The sequence below is a fragment of the Chionomys nivalis genome, chromosome 14 (assembly GCF_950005125.1).
Source record: "Chionomys nivalis chromosome 14, mChiNiv1.1, whole genome shotgun sequence".
Taxonomy (NCBI): domain Eukaryota; kingdom Metazoa; phylum Chordata; class Mammalia; order Rodentia; family Cricetidae; genus Chionomys; species Chionomys nivalis.
In genome coordinates, this window is record NC_080099.1 from 40,215,543 (window position 1) to 40,235,319 (window position 19,777).

General features: G+C 35.6%; 1 protein-coding gene across 5 annotated transcripts in view; it reads right to left on the bottom strand.

Moving 5' to 3' along the window:
• The window catches only part of Tcerg1 (transcription elongation regulator 1), a 53,502-nt gene that overhangs the window by 15,191 nt on the left and 18,534 nt on the right, over window positions 1–19,777 (bottom strand). For 2 of the 5 annotated variants that reach the window (XR_009058296.1, XM_057788536.1), the window contains exons 6-16: window positions 18,743–18,805; window positions 17,546–17,746; window positions 16,942–17,054; window positions 15,906–15,994; window positions 10,788–10,948; window positions 9,396–9,452; window positions 9,191–9,257; window positions 8,109–8,159; window positions 6,699–6,834; window positions 5,835–5,924; window positions 116–234 (exon numbers count right to left, since the gene is read on the bottom strand). Coding sequence is in view for 4 of the 5 variants with exons in the window: in XM_057788536.1 (XP_057644519.1) it covers window positions 116–234; window positions 5,835–5,924; window positions 6,699–6,834; window positions 8,109–8,159; window positions 9,191–9,257; window positions 9,396–9,452; window positions 10,788–10,948; window positions 15,906–15,994; window positions 16,942–17,054; window positions 17,546–17,746; window positions 18,743–18,805 (1,147 nt within the window). In the remaining variant the exon portion in view is untranslated. The remainder of the gene's footprint in view (window positions 1–115; window positions 235–5,834; window positions 5,925–6,698; window positions 6,835–8,108; window positions 8,160–9,190; window positions 9,258–9,395; window positions 9,453–10,787; window positions 10,949–15,905; window positions 15,995–16,941; window positions 17,055–17,545; window positions 17,747–18,742; window positions 18,806–19,777) is intronic. The other 3 variants (XM_057788538.1, XM_057788537.1, XM_057788539.1) reach the window with 3 other exon arrangements.

A 19,777-nucleotide genomic window follows, 5' to 3' on the forward strand; every position in this document is an offset into this window, starting at 1 on the left:
TGTCCTTATCTATAAAATAGGTAGGTATAACTTAATTACCTCACTCACTCTGCCACACATGCACACTTGATTACGGGGGAAATACATACTCAGATGTGACTGGTAAAACACATACCTTGGATTAAACTTTGCTTCTTCCATCATTTTTTTGAAATCTTCCTTGGCTTGCATTATTTTGTTTTTCTTTTCTCTGCGTTCTTCCTCTGCTCTGGTCTTGACATACTGATCAAACACCTACCACACACACACACAAAAAAAAATACCAATTTTATAATGCAGTCTTAATAGAAAATTATAAAACAAAGACTCCATCCAAACTGTACTAGGGACTGTATACTAAGTATAGATAATTAACAGTACGTTATCTCCAGCAAATCTCACTTAAAAGTTTCACCAAAATAGTGCACAAGTATATGGCTCTCTGCTTAGCAGTCTGGGACAAAACAGAAAAAGAGAAACAAAGAAAAGTTTCATAATTTTCTCCCAATGGTACAGTATATAAGTATTTCAAACAGAGACATCCAGGCTAAACCATAGTCCTCTTGAACTCATTCTAGGAAAGTCAGCAGCACAGAGTCCATAATTTAATTCTACTTCAATACTGAAGTCTATTCTATACTATCTCCCCACTTGGTATTGTACAACTAAGATGAGTTAACTAAGATTTAAATGTCTGGGTGTGTATAACGTTTTGTTTGAACAGGCATACGCATTGCTTTACATATTGTCTATGATGTTTCCACATTAAAATAACAAGTTCACAGTTTCAACTGGACCACAAAACCCCACAATATTATCTGGCCCTTAAGAAGTTTGCTCCTTGTTCTAAAAGGTCAAATAAATGAGTGTCTCCTATTGAGGCAACATGATTTCTGAAAGCAGCATGCCAGAATAAGAACTGGATCTCAGAACTGAGGCACAGTTCTCTCTGAACTATGGGGGTTGGGACTACTCCCCTCAATTACTAATCTAACTAATCCCTCACAGGCATGCCCAAAGACTTGTCTTCCGGGGTAAGTCCAGATTCTGTCAAACTGACAATATTAGCCATAACCAGAGCATCTTTGTAGAAGTGTCACCATGGGAGCACACCCAGATGGCAGGCTGTTTTGGTGCTTCACTCTTCACCATGAGGCAAGAGTTCAAAGGAACCCGGTTTAGGACTCTGTCAAAATCAAAGTTCCAAAGGAAAGGGGAGGGGGGCACACACAATTTAAACAATTTATGAAACTAACTATAAAAGAAACCTAAAAAAAACTTAGAAATTGATGTGGAAAAAGTAAAATTTGAACTGAACAAGTTGGCTGACAATAGTGAGGGAAAGCACATTTTAAAAAGAATCAAGAGAAAAGAACAGGAATTTAAGGATGAGGGCTATGGATTTAGTTCAGCGGCAGAGCACATGCCTGACACGTGGAAGATCGGGAGTTCAATATCCAATACCACAGAAAAAAGGGGAATGGGGAAAAAAGGTGCAAGAGAGAGGCTGGGGATGAACCCAGAACTCAGAAAAGTAAATCTGCTGCTTCAAAACAAAACAAAACAAATTTGGAGAAACTGTGACTGGGAAGTTCATGCACCATATAGAGAACCTAGTATTATTTTTATAAACGTGTATAGTGTCAAACTTTCTTCTAAACACTTATCTCTATACCCCAAATTTACTCAAGCTTTCAGCCCTCATCGTAGAACCTCCTTTTTGCAGTAGATGGCTATTAATAAAGAATGAGTAGCTCTAGAGTCCTCAATCCTAAATCCTAAACCTGTATCACACTCCTCCCATAGTGCAGGGAGCATTGTGGAAGAGTAATTGGAACTATCCCTAAAGCAGATGTTGAGGAGGAGCCAGAGGCTATGACTGCCTGAAAAAGACTGGTTAAGACCAGCCCAGGGCAAAGTCCAGCACAAAAGAGGAAGGGCTACAGGACTTACATAAAGATGAAGACTTTAGCAATTAAGGACTGTTGAGTAGAATGGCCCACTAGGTTACCTGTGATCCAGTCAGTGGCCTATACCCTTGCACACAGGAAAGCACTGAACTGGACTCAGTGGGCTATGAAAAGAGGACGTGAGCTGGGAAGCAGTCATGGCAACGGAGGGTCTGGGAAGAGCTGGGGTTGATATTATAATACATTGCACGCATGTATGAAACTCTCAAAAAGTAACAATAATAGTGACAACAAAAGTAATGAATGAAAGAGAATTTCCCCAAACTGAAAGACGGCAATTTCCATATTGCATAATGTAATCTATTCGGACAAATCTCACTGGAACACCATCAGATCACAAAGGGTTGAGAGAGAATGTACATACTTACTGGGCCTAAGGGGAATCAAGAAAACAATAGGTAACACTACAGCTTCAAAAATATCTCTGAACATTAAAAAGCAATGCAAAATCCTTAAGAAACAATACTTAGCCAGCTCTACAGTGCCAAAAAAGACACAAACAAGGCTTCCTCAAATATGTAAAACTCAGTAAGTTATCAACACCCACCCCCCACTTCATTGTAAGCTAAAAAGGGATGAAAGCAGCAAAAATAAGTACAACAAAAACCACCTCTGATTGGGCACAACGAAGGTAGACGGAGCACAATTCTGAAAGCAGCCCAGACTACATGGGAATATCCATCTTAAATGTACGCACCAAGGAGGAGCTCAGTAGCAGAGCATTACTCAGTACATAGAACACCTTCATCTACAGTACTACCCCAATGAAAACCAGACAAAAACCTCATGATGGAGCCAACCCTACAAACGGATTAAAGAGGCCTTCCAAATGATCAGAGTTCATCACTGAAGATGACAGCCAAAGAGAAGGTGAATTCAGAGAGCTGTGGGGGAAAATGTCTCACTCCAGCATCAGAAGGTCCATAAATACACATGAGATAAACAGAAAATGTTTCCTAAAATGCCTCTCGCCAGGCCAGTCTACACACAGCACCATCAACAAAACTGTATGTACTGAAACTCTAGATTACCTTACCCTGCCAGAGACAGACAACACTCCTTAAGTCACAGGAAAGCCTCTTTTCTCCTATCTTCCTAATCACCCAAGTATTACATAATATATTAAAAGTAAATTCTTTCCTTGAAGCAGGAACATAAATGAAAGCCTCTGTATCTCTACTTTCTGAGTGTTAATATTACCACAACAGCCTCTACCAACTTTTTCGATACTTGAAAGAATTGTATATCCCCTCCTTTAAGGTAGTCCAGACCAATGCTATGAATTACTGAGATGCACATCATAGAAAATAAGGGTTCTCCTATGCTGTCAAATAGCTCCTTATTCCTATCACGCTTTCCAATATACTTGGTTGAATGTGCCCTATTTTGAACCATCATTTTCTTTTAATTTCAACTCATGAATGCAACAGTTACAATGAGAGTGGATAGGTTTTAAACTACATTAGAAAAGGACTATACCACCTAGGCAGCTTTTGGGATGCTGGTAACATTTCTTGATCTTGGTAACTTACATGCATACATGTTCCTCTTGTAAATATTCACTCATCATTTTTTGCTTTTCTAAGTGTTCTTTTTCTTCATAAAATAGTTTATGGGGCTGAAGGATGGCAACACCAGTAAAGTGTAAGCATGGGTACTGAATTCAGATTCCCAGCACCCACAGGAAAATCAGAAACAATGGTGTACATCTGGACCTCAGGCTCTGGTGGGAGGGAGCGTATGAAGACAAAAGGATCCATACAGGTTACTGGCCAGCCAGTCTAGCCAAATCAGTAAGCTCCAGGTTCAACAAGAGACTAACAAAACTAAGGTGGACAACGAGGAAGGAAGACACCCAACCTTGACTTCTAATCTCCATTTGCACATGCATGCACTCACACCTGCATAAATATGTATGTTTACAAAAACATGAGACTATCTAATTATCATATCAATATCGCCTATATGCACAATCCTAAAGAATCATGCTGGCAATGTGATCCTAACAGTCAATTTTCTGAAACTCTGAATTATATACATTAAAGCAATAACTCATCCAAATGTTAGTAATTATCTACACCAGAGCCTAAACTCCTCCACAGACTTCTGTGAAAACACTATTTTATAATTTGTCACAACATATAATAAAAATTTCTAACCCTTTAGGATACCTTTCATCCAAAACAAGATTAAAGACAAACCATAAGCTAAAACGTATGATTAGAACTGAAGGATGCAATTTTAGATTAAGACATTAAACTGAGATTTTTGTGAAGTCAAACACAAACTTGGATAGGAAATTATGATGTGCAAATGTTTAGTAAGCACCTATTTACTTTTTCCTTTATTTTTTATTCACATGCAAACAATAAAACCAAGTACTTAAGATATATATTTATACTTGAGTGCCAAATATGAATTTCTCTTTCCCCTCAGAACTACTACTACAGCTTTATGAAGACAGTATCTCCACAGAGGCTCTATATGAAATAGCATCCCCACTGCTGTATTGCAGTTCTAGGAAGTAGCTCAATCTCTACCAACTTGCAATGCTCCAGAAGTTGAAGAACTTAAGTTCTAAATAGTACTTGGGTTTCACTCAGACAGAAATTTTAACACCTAGTAATGTAAAAAATGTGCTGCTAAGTCTTCTAGGTTTTTTTTTTTTATATAATAGTCACTGATCCAGACACCATATAGAACAAGAACCAAACTGCTGCCCTTACAGAGTTTAAATCCTGCAGAAGAGGGAAACATACGATAAACAATGTGATTTTATTTTATTTCCACATATCTATTTGTATGTATATATGTGTATCTATCTGTGGAGTATGTATGTGGGCATGTATGCCACAGCACATGTATGGAGATCAGAGAACAATCTGCAAGGACTGGTTCTCTTCTTCCATCATGTGAGTTTGCAGATCAAACTCAGGTCAGGTGAGTCACCCTGCCAACTCCAATCTACTAATTTCAGACAATTAGAGCTATCAGTGCTATTCAAAAAACGTAACAAAACTACAAAAGGTAAAGAGAATATTGATACAAACTGATTATGCAAAGGAAGTGTGTTGCCTTATCCGTTGGTGTGGCTATAATATGCACAGAGAAGAACTTTAGAGGAATATAGCAATGACCACATGTAAAACATTCTATGTCAAGAGTCTGTTTTACCTTAAATGAAATAGAATACATTAGACAATTTTAAGAATAGCAACTTAATCGAATTTCTCTTAAACCTTAAATGACTCTTGGCTACTATGTAGAAAAACTTGACTATGAAAGAAATAGAAGAAGAAGAATAAAAAAGAAAGGGGGCTATTAAAAAATATAAGGAGGCTACAAGATAAAAGTCCATCTTTGTGGCTTAGACATGTAGTATTCATGCACACAAACATTCCAAGTACCACACTTCCCAGTATTCACACACACAGACAAACTGGCACACTGGTTAGGAAGGCAGTGAACAGTGGTCATGTCTGCTGGGAATTACAGATGGGTGTTTTTCTTTCTTAAACTCTATTTTGTTATTCTCTACTCTAAATTTGCATCATTTGCACAAATTGATAAATGCAGACATAACTTCATTAAGTATAAGGCATAATATATATGTTCATATGAAAGTGGCAAAAATAACCTTGTTTCTGAACTGGGAAAGCTTCCACACTGACCTAAGCATTAAGATGCAAAAGTATGTTGTGAAGTACTGTTAAAAAGAAAAAAAAAAAAAAAAAAACAGATGGAGGTTAAAGGATATGTGCTGTGACTCCAGCACACAAGAGCAGTGCAGAAGGACTGTGAGCTCAGCCAGTCTGGGAGCTTGTTTAAACACTTAAAACATCAAATTTCATTTAAGTAAGTTCTCACTATTTTATTTCCTTTTACCTGTTTTCTTTCTTTAGGATTGAGAAGCAAGTACCGAGGGTCAAATACTATCTTGTGCAACTCCTTCTCCCACGTTGAAAAAGCAGACACCTTTAAAATAAAAAGAAAGCATTGCCTCATAATTAAGCAGAAAGGTCATAATTTTGCTTGAAATCTACAGGGCATCTGTTTATAAAGGAGACATTAAAACCATAGTGAAGTTTCCATCACTAATAAATGATAAGCAGTGGGAGGCTAGCAACAGCAAATTTCCACATTAATTGGCTCTGACCATTTCTTTGTTATAAAGAAATAACACACACTTCATTGCTCATTAAAATAACCACTACTGTGTGACATTTTAACCTTAGTACATCAGAAAAGGCCTTGAAGATTTGCATTTTGATTTCACACCCTTAACTGCAATCTTAAAAGCAATATAGTGATTTAAAATAGAATGGCTTACTTATTCAAACACATTTGCGAATACAACCAAAGTTTCTTTCTCATTTAGCTTTCAATATCATAAAGTATCGGTTCTTTCGCCAAAAGCCACTCTGAAGATAGTGGAAGAATCATATATACCTTACCTATTCGAAGCAGTCCGCAATTCTGCAACGTTAATACTCATTCATGTTACCGAAATTATATGACCCCACAAATGTTAAATGTTATTTTTACTTAAGGACAGCAAAATGCCACTTAGTTTAACATGATATAAGCCAAGGAAAAGGCCACTTCAAAAGTGTACAGTAATTTAATAGCTTCCCTTATCCTTCCCACCCCAATTTTATGAGCACTAACCTTAGATTTGACCTTTTAGCAAGACATATTTATATTACTTATATAAAACAGAAATATCTCCCCCAAAGATTGTTTTCTGACCCCTCTCTCTAGCAGCATGTCCTTGAACTGCTTCATTCGAGCCTCCAGAGGGACAATGGCCCTTTCTCGGGCAGCTTTAATTTCAGCTTCCATGGCAGCTTCTTTCTCTGAATCAATGTCTTTATTATCATCTCTCCTATAAAAAAAATAAATCGTAAGGTGGTATTAATACAAATCTTACTAAGTTCTTAAAATCAGGGGAATTTTCAAGGCACTACTAAGCAGCATATTTTTGACTAAACAAATCATCCTGAGGATCTCAAATAAAATATATGGCATAGCTTTCATTCTAATAATAAAATTACAGTGCATTTCTAACGTTACAATGGCTATACTGGTCAAAAAAAAGTTAGTGTACTTTCTCTCTTACTCCAGTTAATATAGAAGGTAAACTAAAATGAAAAAACTTTTCAGGCATTGCTTGCAAAATTATGATAGAATTAAATAGAATATAGTTTTAGTTCTTGATACATAGAAAAAATTAGCATTTCCCAAAATATTTTATTATAAATTCTTAAAATATTTAAAAATCTATTAAGATGATAAAAAGTCTTAATAATTTCAAATATTTATTTTAGGAATAAAATTAAAGTATCTTCTAACTTGGCCAAGTGTATGATGTCTGAGATAAACACCTTACCTACTCGACATTTTTATTACTCACTTTCTGGGTGTCAAGCTGAAGTTTAAGTTGAAGGGCAGGTCACAGAGAACAAGGGCACAGGAGTAGTTAGGTGGGAGGGATCAGTAGGAAATAAAATGGTTCACCAAAGGCTTAGCTTACTTCTTGTTTATCCAAAAAATGCACTTCAGGGTTAAGGTCGGGCCTATTACTTGTATGTATACAAGGAGACTGTAAACACGAATCAGGTGACCTCTCAAAACATGTGCACTATGAAAAAGAACTATATTTGTATATCTAATCTAAAAACTAAAACCAATGTATTCAAATGTATTTGAACAGATCTTCCTTCTTAAATATGATCTGCTAAGAATATAAAACTAATATTACTCATTTATATTCCCTATACAAGTTACTGCAAATTCAAAAGTATATTATAGGTAGCCTATAATTAATAGTGACAGGTAATTAGCAATTGGGGAATAAAGGAATGCCTCAAAAAGAAACAGAAAACACCACCTATGACCTACAGGAACTTAGCAAGACAGTCTGAGACCTAAGACATGCACAAAATAAACAGGAAAAGCAATTTGCCAAGCAATATTCCTTCTTACTTTACTGAAGAACTATTTAAATAGCTAAAGGAGTTCAAAGACAACAAACAAATATAATAGAATCAACCTTTACAGAATTATACTAAATGTCACAATACAAACTATCACTATCTAGCTCAATAAGATAAGTAAAAAGAAAACTAAGCCAGAAAAAACAGGCTTTTAGCTTTGTACCTAAATAGAGAAGCTCGGGCAATCCACATAAAGGACTTCTTTGACATTCTCCTGATAAAAGCAGTTAAAAACCTTACAGAGATGTCTATAAGAACAAACAATTAAAAACAATCTAAAAGTTTAACATCACAGAAATATCTAAAAATATGGCAAATAAACAGAATGAATACAATCATTTACAATAATTAAGAAAACAAATGTCTAATTCTACAATTTTCTAAAAAGAACATAAAATAACCACAACTAGTAAAAATACATTTGATTAAGCAATGAAAAGGTCAATTGTGAAAATAAGAGCTGTCTCAGTTGCAGATTACGGTAATTCTCTCTAATAAGACCTTAATGTAACACTGCTGCCCATAAACAAACAGGTATTTAAAGGAACCACTCTTACAGTTCCTTTACTCATCTTGCCACAACCGGGCTGCAGTCAATCTGTTCTTTTTCAATCAGAACTATTATCAACCAGTCCCTAGTAATGATCTCAAACTTTTCTTATTTGCTGCAAAATAATAATCCCATTTACATACACTTTATACTCCAACTTTACTCCCACCCATAAAAGTAACATCACATTTTGCCCAGTTCTAGAGGACTATTCACACCAATGCTACAACCCTCTTCCAATGTCTCTCACAGTATTTTCTGAGTCCACTCCCCACCAGGAAATAATGACCAGACTCTAGGAATAGGCAGATCATACTCTAAGCACATATAGCAAAAGATGTCCATTTTTAATATCACTCCTTGAATGGCATTTGTGTAGGTTGATAAGAGAGAAATTTTATTTTTTAATAACATCTAGACCTACTTAAGACTGTAGAAAATTAATCAATGAATTCCAAAATGTCAGCTAGCCTCATAATATCTATTTGTATAACCACGTATTCTGAACTCTAACAACAGAAAGGAAATCATCTCTACATTACAAAACAAGATTAATATCAGGTCCAAGAAGACAATTATGACTACTGTTCCCTAATCACAAATACTACACACTTAACTTCCAATCACAAACTGATAATTTCATCAACTCTATACTCTAAATCTACCTGGATATGCATAAACTATGTGTTACTTACTTCCGTTTTTTTGCTTTAATAGGCTCATCTTCATTCATTTCTTCCATTAACTCTTGTTCTTCTTTAACTGTAAGATAAAATTTAGAAGACTGCATAAACATTAGCAGATAACTACTGAATTCTCAGCCTTGATTCCTCTGCTAATGATTATCAGAACACGGGTGTTCATGCATGAAAACGCTGCATTCACAGTTACTGCACTCACTTGCACTCATCGAGAACTGCCACTTTTGGATGGACAGCATTGTTGGAGCCGGGTGTCCTAGCAAAGACATTTCAAACACTGTTACAACAGTTATATACACATATTTACAAGCTTTTTTAAAAAATGCAGTCAGGGTAAAATATCTACCCAACAATCACTAAGCCAAGTAAGACAATTCTACAGTTCAATTTATCCTCCCTTCAGAGTGATTACTTTGAGGTTTCCTACCTACCCCTTAACTTTAAAAGGTACAAGTTTTCCCAGTTTTAACTTTACAAATAAATAAAACTCCTGATTCATAATTCATAGAGGCTTTCTTAGATGAACATTATGCAACAAATGTGACTCAAATATAAAGAAAATGTTCCCAAAAAAACCCCAAAGCAAATTGTGTATTTTTTTGGCACCATTTACTACTATGATTATAAATAACATCATTATGCCTATAAAGTAAATATTGCTGAAGGTGATAAAAAGAGATGGTACCAGAGTACCAGATAGGCAGTTATACTGATCTGCAAAGTACTTTAAAGCACAAAATAACAGAAATAATATATATATATACATGTATATTCCATGTAAAGTTCTTAACCACTTTAAAGACCACATCAAGATTTATTACATTAGAAGTTTTAAATTATTTGCTTACCATGTTTCTACATTATTTATGAATATGAGTTCCATAAAAACTGAATAAAATACTGAATAAATATAAGTGTAATAAATATATAACAAAAAGTTATACACAAATCTTTGACCCAATATTCTGAAATACTATCAGTACAGGAAGTAGATTTCAAAATCTCTTAAGAGATAAGAATTTCTTTATTCAACAAGGAAGTTATTATTCAGTTCAAATGATTCTGGGGGTTGGGAGGTAACTATGTATGTAGCCTCGGCTGGTCTGGAACAAACTCTGCAGAGCAGACTGTCCTGGATCTGAGATCTACCTGCCTCTGCCTCCCACACACAGCGGGTTAAAGGTACATGCCACCGCAGGATTAGCTACTTATATTTTCATAAAAGTTTGCATTTTGTAGTATACAAAATTTTAGCAAAATAAAAATATTCTGCATAGTCTGATTATTGCAAAATATATCACGAGTAACAAAAGGAGACGAAAGCTATCTAAGGAGTGTTTCAAGTGGTATTGATGAGCACTAAGCCAATAGCAACAATTCCAAAATCTCAAACTAACTGAAAACCTTCGCACAAAGTTAAGACTGTTCTACAAAACAAAACCTTTTCCAAATTCTTCACATTTCTCATTTATTGTATCAAACTAGAATAAGTCTATTTTTAAACATTAAATATTTTAAATGGCATTTATACTTCCATCAAAAAATAAAAAGGGGTTAAATCCAGAGAATGAGTTCCTAATTTAAAACTTACTTAGCTTCTTCATGTCTTCCAATCCTTTCTTATGAGGGGGCTCTTGAATAATTTTGTCAACATCTGCCCTTCCAATCAAATCATCAGGTCGGTCCCACATAGAAAGACGAGTTGTGGGATTGTAAAAGAAGACCCGCTCATCGCCAGTCCAAACAACACACCTGAAGATTAAGATAAAATACCATTTTTCTGTATTACAAAAATGCACTCTGATGGCTATGTCTTTTAATGTTAACTCTCAGAAGACAAAAGGTCAGTAAGTAGTGAGAAAAGGAAAGATCCTAATTAATAATGGTTTTCATATGGCTTTCAGAACAAGAGGGCTAAGTAGCTACAAAAATGCAAACCAATGTGTGGTTAGAGTTTAAAATGCTTACAAACTGAATTCACACAATTTGACAGCACTAAATTTTAAACTATTTAAAGTTCAAAGGCAACAAAAATGCTATAGTGTGCTAGATGTCTCTATAATAATTTTGTTCTAATGACTGCAGAACCTGAAAAAGCTGTTGCTGCTATTGATGCAAAACACACTGCTATTATTGATTTATTTATATAAGTATAAATATATACACATATATAATTTGAGTTTTTGGAAACTTTAGCTGTGCCGTCAATTTTGGAAAAAGTATCCCAGTTTACTGCATTGAGTTGGCATTGTACAGAAATTAACAACCATATTGGTCTCAAAATGTTGAACTTAATTTTTCTTTCCATTTGTTCAGGGGTAACACACTGTATTAAATATATAAGGTCTTATCTACGTGGGTTTGATTACAAAAACTAATAAAGTATTCTCTAAATAATAAAAAAACTAACACCATAAAAACTCTATAGCTTAAAAAGCAAGTCACAGTACCCAATAAATTCTTAGTATTTCTTAATAAAGCAAAATTACATATCAAATGCAAACATGATCTAATTACAGGTGATATAAAATATAAAAAATTACACTAGAACCCCACAAACCACTACAGTCTATTAATCCTGTTTTTATAATTAGAAAATTCAAGTCATAACAAAAAACAAGCATAAGAAAGGATTTATAAGTTTCATAATAAATATATAGAAGCACAGTGACTCAAAATTTACAGAGGCAACTATAAGGAAAGTAGCCATTTATGCCCCTTTACAAGTTCTAGTCTGATGATAGTTTGTATAAGAGCAGACAGCTAAAAGTCCAAAGGAAACCAGATCTTCTCTCTAGACAATTAAAAATTAACAGCTGTCAAGTTCAAAGTGACCTGGACATTGAAATGAGAAAAGGATCCTATGGTGAAATAATCAGATTCCATAGTAACAACTAAATTTCATGAGATAAAGAAAACTGTATCTGAAATTAATGAAAAAAGAAAACAGCCATTTTCAGAGAAGAAATAGAAACAATTTTAAAGATAAACAGGAAATTGATTAACTGAAACTGGGGTTGGAGAGATGGCTCAGCAATTAAAAGCACTGACTCCTCTTCCAGAGGCACCTGGTTCAATCAGCAACACTACATGGCAGTTCACAGGTAACTCCTTTTCCAACGGCTCCAATGCCCTCCTCTGGTCTCCCTGGGTACTACACACATGATGCATAGACAGACACACATGAAGACAAAGCACACACACATAATATTTCCAAAGGCTTATATAAAGGACAGACTTCGCTCAGACAGGTAAACCTCAAACAAAATAAATTCAAAACACCTGGCCTAGACAGGACCAGCTGTTAAAGCACAAAAATCACGATAACTAGGGATGGGGGAAAGAAATGACAAAACTTCTCTGAGCGAACTTTAATCCTTACCAAGAGCCCCACAAACCAAAATATGAAGGATCATTAAGGTTCTGGGAAAAGAAATTACCAACCAGAACTTCACATCCTACAGAACCAAAAGGGGGAAGCATTTTAAAGAAAAGGGACTAAGCGGTTCCAACCCAGAAGACCAGTCTGAAAAGGAACGTTCTCCATGCTGATAACTCAACAAAGCCTGTGTCTTTAGCAATGAAGGCAGGAATTGTCAATACAAAATATCATTTTCTTCTTAAGTTCTTTGAAATTCTATTTGCCTGATGGAATTTTAATGCACGCAGCAGTTATATGTAAGATAACTAAGACATAAGCCAGTGTGTACAGGTTTAAAGGGACCTGCCCTGAAGGGTTTATCCATACAACAGTACATTTGCTTTAAACAGAATGTGGAATTACATATGGGTACTATAATTCCTGAAGTAACGACTGATGACAAAAGAGATGTCCTCAAAAAGCCAGTAAGTTAAACAGAATGCTAAACAAATCAAATATAAATTAAGAGAGAATAGAGGAACAAAAGGTTAGAAAAGAAAACCAGTAAATAATTATATCTCAAATTCAATGCTATCAAAATTTACATTAACTGTTAATAGTTTCATTATACCAAATAAAAACAAGAACTAACAGAGTAGATTTAAAATGATATTGTAAGCTGTTTGTATAAACCATAGCAAAATTGAAATATAAAAATATAAAACCAGCCAGGTGGTGGTGGCACATGCCTTTAATCCCAGCACAAAGACAGGCCAACCTCTGGGTTTGAATTGTAATATAAATATCTGTTTTCTGATGGTTTTAGGCAACTCCTGTGAAAAGGTCATTAGACCACCAAAAGGGGTCGCAACCCATGTGTTAAGAACCTCTACCTTGGGCTGGAGAGATGGCTCAGAGGTTAAGAGCACTGACTGCTCTTCCGGAGGTCCTGAGTTCGATTCCCGACAACCACATGGTGGCTCACAACCATCTGTAATGAGATCTGGTGCCCTCTTCTGACCTGAGGGCATACATGGAGGCTGAACACTGTGTACATAATAAATAAACAAATCAAAAAAAAAAAAAAAAAAGAAAGAAAAAGAAAAAAAGAAAAAGAACCTCTACCTTAAGGGATGCATTAGACTACTGGTACGGAAGATGAGAATGGGAGTCTGAGCAGACTGGAGGGGGGGGGGAGGCCATAGACCCAGAATGCTTAAATCCCTCACCTACTACCTTGCTTTCAGATCTGCCCCGCTCAGTTCCTCCCCACCCTCAACCTCAAGCTTTAACCCCCTTAAAGTCTTAAAAGGTCAATGGAGTGGTGTGTGTGTGGGGGGGGGGTTGGAGAGAAACAACCCTACAGATATAAATCATAAAAAAAACAGTTAAGGGTTTGGAGGGAGACTAGATCCAAATGTCTAGACATATAAATTACAACTGTTTCAGAACAGAAAAAAAATAAAGAAGCAATAATTACACAACAGGTCCACATGTGAGCATGTAGCCCCAAACGTATAAGGTTGGTTACCAGTTTTATCATGATAAACCAAACTCAGGAGCATGCGTATTAAATACAGACTATTTTCATAACTCTGATTTTATATAGAAACATTTTGCATAATTACTTTTAAATGAGTTTATTAAGTTTATTAAATCATTGAATAATATATGTAGAAAACCATACCTAGGGTCTTTAAAACATATTCTTACTACAAGCCTTAGTGATATTCCCTACACACAAAATTACAAAAGTTTAAACTGCCTTAGCAAATACATTAGAGAAGTGTCAATTACATTAGAGGCAGTGTCAATACTGATATTGTGACCAGTGTGAGAAAGGCAAATAGTATAATTATGCTGCCATCATTGAGAAACAGCCATTTTCACAGCAAGTAACAGAGGAACTCAGTAAGATATGAGACAGATGATGCATTCAGAAAAATGGTGCTGTAAAACTCAGTGGCACGAAATGGTATAAAGTCATATTGTACCTTTAAATATGAGTCTTCCACCAAAATCTACCACAGCATTTTTAAATTCAGAATTCAACAGCAGCACTATCCCAAGATTTAACACTGTGACCTATAAATGTCACTGCTCACAAAAATGAACTAGGTCTCCTTGGAAAAATAGCTAAATCCAAAACCAGAAATACAGAAAGACAAGGCTCAATATCTTGTCACAACAGAAAGAAACAGAAATATGAAAGAATCAAATCAGGAGTGATTTAAGAACCAAAGATGAGCTATCAGTAAAGATAATACCTCCACCAGAAGAAACATAAGGACATTTAAGTCAACTATTCTGGAACTGCTAAATCCTTTCTAATACAGTCTGTCCCCTTAAGATAGCAATGCTAATAAGGGTCTCTCTCCACAGATATTTCCATTAATAAAATAGAAAAAGAGCTAATAGAAGGACATACCACTGTCATCCCTTAATAACATAGAATCTAGTCTAGGGATGTCATCGCCCTCAAGAAATGCTTGCTATTTTGTGGGAAATTCAAAAAGAAAAGAACCTATTTAACATTATCTCACAGACATGGTTTTTAAACACAGATGCTGGGTCATCACAGGAAAAAAAAATGGAGGGGGGCAGCAGAGAGGGAAAGGGACAAAAGTAGCAACAAAAGTAAGCTGTGAAAGACTCTATGTAATAGTACAAAGCCTCAAGAAGAAACAAGTCACCACAGTACTGCAGTGGATATGGATTAAATAAGTGAGAAGGAACAGAAGGAAGAAACACTAATGTGGCAGAGGAAGAAAGAGAAAAACCACACCCAAGAAGCAAAAAACAAGCCCAAGAAGAGTAAGGAGATTATTCCATAATTGGATTAAAAGTTGTAATTTTACAGATTTCTGTAATAATCACATAGTGGAGTCTACATATGCATATTTATATGTACGTAGAAATAAATTTAAAACATTAAATAATAAAAAGCAGGCTCAAGATTTCACAGTGGTTCAAATACACAACTATACGCACTATCAGGACACGACCATAAAGGGAAGAAGATATTTGTTTGATAATTATGGAAAATATTTGTGCCAACTGATTGATCAGTTAAGGGCCGGGCGGTGGTGGCGCACGCCTTTAACCCCAGCACTCGAGAGGCAGAGGCAGGCGGATCTCTGTGAGTTCGAGGCCAGCCTGGTCTACAAGAGCTAGTTTCAGGACAGGAACCAAAAGCTACGGAGAAACCCTGGCTCGAAAATTCAAAAAAAAAAAAAAAATTGAACAGTTAAAAAAATATGACCTATACTTTTAAAAACCTTTTTTCTTCCTACAGAAGTCATTTAAGAATTAAGTAAAATAAATAAAATTCCTCAGTTAAGTACATACCACGGAGTACCAGGAATAGGAGTAGTAGCTACTGGCTTTGCCTTCTGGGCAGCCTTTTCTTCTTCAGTCATCTCTTCTTCTTTGGGCTCCTAAGAGAAATATTATTTTATTTAATAAATAGTATACGACAAATGAAAAATAAAGTATCATCACAAATACCTCAAATGGAAACTAACCCAAGACCTATTGTAAGAACTTTAAGATTCTGAGTAGGAATTTCTATAAAATTCTACATCCTTGCCCTACATTAAGAGCTGAATCTCACATCAGCAGAAACGAGCAGCAGCAACCAGCCCTATATCACAGACTAGCCATGTGCTTACAACAGAAATAACTAGAGTAGAGAAAATTAGGAGACCTCTTCCTTTAACATGGTTTCTTACTTCTTCTAATTTTTGTAGTACTGAAACATGGCTATCATTGTCATCTTAGAGAATGAAAGAAGCTCCCCAAACGAGAACTCAAGATTACAAAGGGACCACTCCACACTAAGTGGACAGTGGGGAGGGCAGATGAAATACACTCAACATTCTTCAAACAGTAAATTGTACTTCTAACTTTAACATGAACCAGTCTACAGGTCAAGAGGCTGGAGATTAGTTTCAACCTCTAGATCAAAACCTTACCGTTCAATGGACCTCAGTTAAGTATAAAAAAGGAAAGGGCTGGAGAGATAGCTCAGCTGTTAGGAGTGTATACTGCTCTTCCCAAGGCCCTGAGTTCAGTTCCCAGATAAAGCAATTTACACTGCCTGTAACTACAGATCCAAGGATCTGACACCTACTCTCTTCTGGCCTCCAAGGGTATCCACATATATATGCAATGAAAATACACCCACACTTTAAAACAAAGATTATTACACCTAAAATATTAATGAACCTTTCAAAGGGAAAATATTAGAAACTTCAAAGAACCCCACACTTTCAAAAGTCAAATTTGAAACTCTTTTAATATCCATCAAATACACGTTCAGTTCTGTGTAGATACTACAAACAACACAGGTTGGCCCCCAGTTTAGCATGCCTTGGCCCTTTACCTCCTTTATCTCCTTCATAGGTTCCTCCTTAGGATCTTCCTCCTCTGTCTCCATTGGCAGTGGTTCTTCAGATGCCTCCTTAATTGGCTCTTTAATCTTCTCATCTAATTTTTCTGTTAAATAACTAAGACAATGTCATTCAACAGTTTTCTGTAATTTTTAAAAGAACTTGCACAGAGTAAGCAGTTGAGATGCTCTATTTCTAAATGATAACCATACACATAAAATGTACTTCTTGGTACTGTCTCTTAATATAATTAGAAAACTCTTTAACCTGCTGACTTCAAGAGAACATATTCTCAGGTCATGTCTATCGCCTGCAGCAACTACCCATAAAATACTGAACTATGCTGCGGAGAAGCAAGGACTCATAACACGCAGCATTATAAACCTGCTACATACTAATGGCCAAAGACCTAAATTTGGTTAATCAGTGTTATCAGTCTCCACAAGGACAATATAATTATACAATGCTTCATAACTGAAAAATGTGTAATATGCATGAACATTTAAAAATTATTTTGTAGCTTACAAAATATGAATTCCAAATAGCATTCTACTTGTTACAATTCATACTACATCCTAAGCCACAAAACAACTATACCTTTTTCCTTCAGTTCTTGGGGCTTTTCCCAAGTTGATTCTAGTGTTCTATTATTGTAATAGTACGTCTTCCCATCTGCCGTTTTATATTCAGTCCACTCAGAAACTGCTGTTGCTCCAGCTAAGGTAGCAGGTGAAGCTGCAATAGCAACCTGGGGATGTATCATGGGTACTATAGGAGGGGCCATTCCTGGTAACACACCTAAAAAAGAATAATAAAAAGTTAGATCCAACTACTAAATAAAACCACGAGCTAAATCCTCCTAGTATATTAATAAATACTTAGAACAAGAATAGTATATAAAAGGTGAACTAAATATTAGTCACCCTATCTCCTTGGTCTTTTGACTCTAATGTCTAAATTCAACTGGATACGGTTAAACCTTAAGAACAGTCAAAAGTTTAGGTGTCTTCTATGACAGTGTCTAAATACCATGATAGACTAAATATACTTTTTTAAGTTCTCAAATTCTAAGAGATAACAATTCACTGAGTGTAATTCCCAACACAAATTCCCTACTTCTCAGAATAAAAATTCTTCGTTTTAAAGAAAAATGACTTAGTAACTGCAAATGATAAGCCATACAGACTATCAGATCATCCTTTCCCTTAAGAAGTCAGAGACAGAATCTATTTTTAAAAGACAAGCCACAATTTTTGTTTTTTATAATGCTAAATAAGCCGGTATTATTTAAAATACTGTTAAAATATGGATACAAGAATCCAAATGGAAAACAAAATCCTAGTATTTATGTTCTAGGCAGTCTTACTTTGGTCACTTTAAAATGCAAACATATGCTATATACAAATATCACACGCACATAGTCACTTGCATGCAAGCATAATCACATCATTTTACACATGGAAATGACATTTTATATTTAACTTAAAAACATACATCAAAAATAAAATTAAATGTTATGAATATGAGAATGAAGTTGTTTACACTTATTACATAAATTAAGATATAAAGTGATCTGACCTCATTTGCTTTTGTGAACCAAAGAAGCTAAAACTACAGGCAATTGGGAAATTAAGTGTTGGCCAAATATGATAACTGAATTTAAACTGCTCATTAAAAAGAAAAATATTTTTTAAGCTCCACTCACTAGGGCAAAAAATAAATAAAAGGATAAACAACAACATTCACTACCATGCCAACTTACAGACAAAACAAACTAAGATGTTTTAAAATTACCGGTCTTGGTGGTAGCGACTGTCTTTACATACGGGCAGCTGACTATTTGCATCATTGCTACACCTGTAAAATGGATAAGCAAGCATTGGTTGGAAAGCTGCCATTGTATGTCGGCTACCACTGGGATTCAGGGAACTATTTTACCACTACAATTTAGAATCTATTTCCAATGAGAAAGACCAAGAATGGAATAAATAGTAGTTGACATTTGGTGGGAAGTGGTCCAAAGCCAATGATTCTAAGCTATAACACCAATTACCTACCAGCTCTCACATCTGAAGGAGTCTCAAAGTTTAAATTCAACGAAAGAAAACCCCTTTGTCACACATATGTAATAAATTCTCATGTGGGAACTTTTCCCACCAGACACCAAACCCAGCTGTGGTTGCTTACAGGCCAGTAAAAGGCAGTGCACGCAGCACTGTGCTGACAAGGTACTTTTGCTATGCTGATGCTCATTTGAAACTACAGGCTGGGTCTGAAGAATAGAGCACAACTATGCAAAAATAGAAAGGGAGACAGGGCAGAGGGGCAAGGGAAATAAGAAAATAAGGCATAAAATGGATTCAAATATCCCACAGCAAATAATGGTGAAAACAAAAGCATAGATGGAGAGAGCAGCATTCAACCAATGTCAAAGTATCTGCTTGGTGCCCACAACATGGAATGGCACGAATACAGAAGGAGCACTGTGGAGGCAGGCCAAGACTACACTTCATCCCTTTAATGTTCTCAGTCACTGTCTGCTGGGAACAGCAGCCACCTCTGTCACTCTGCTGGCTACAGTAGCCCATGTATTAAGAACAGATATTACGTACAGTTTTGAGAAGAAGGAGGACTCATCATAAGGCATTACAATGACGGAAAAAGAACGAAAAGAAAAGCTGGAAAACCGAGGAAGTTCAAAATTGAATGTGAATTTCAAAATGTTTAAAAGTAAGTCTGAATACAGGGGAAATACGTTTTTTTGTACCTGGAAAAAACCTCAACTTAGTTTGGTACTACAAATCTAAAAAATTAAAATCCTTTACTAAA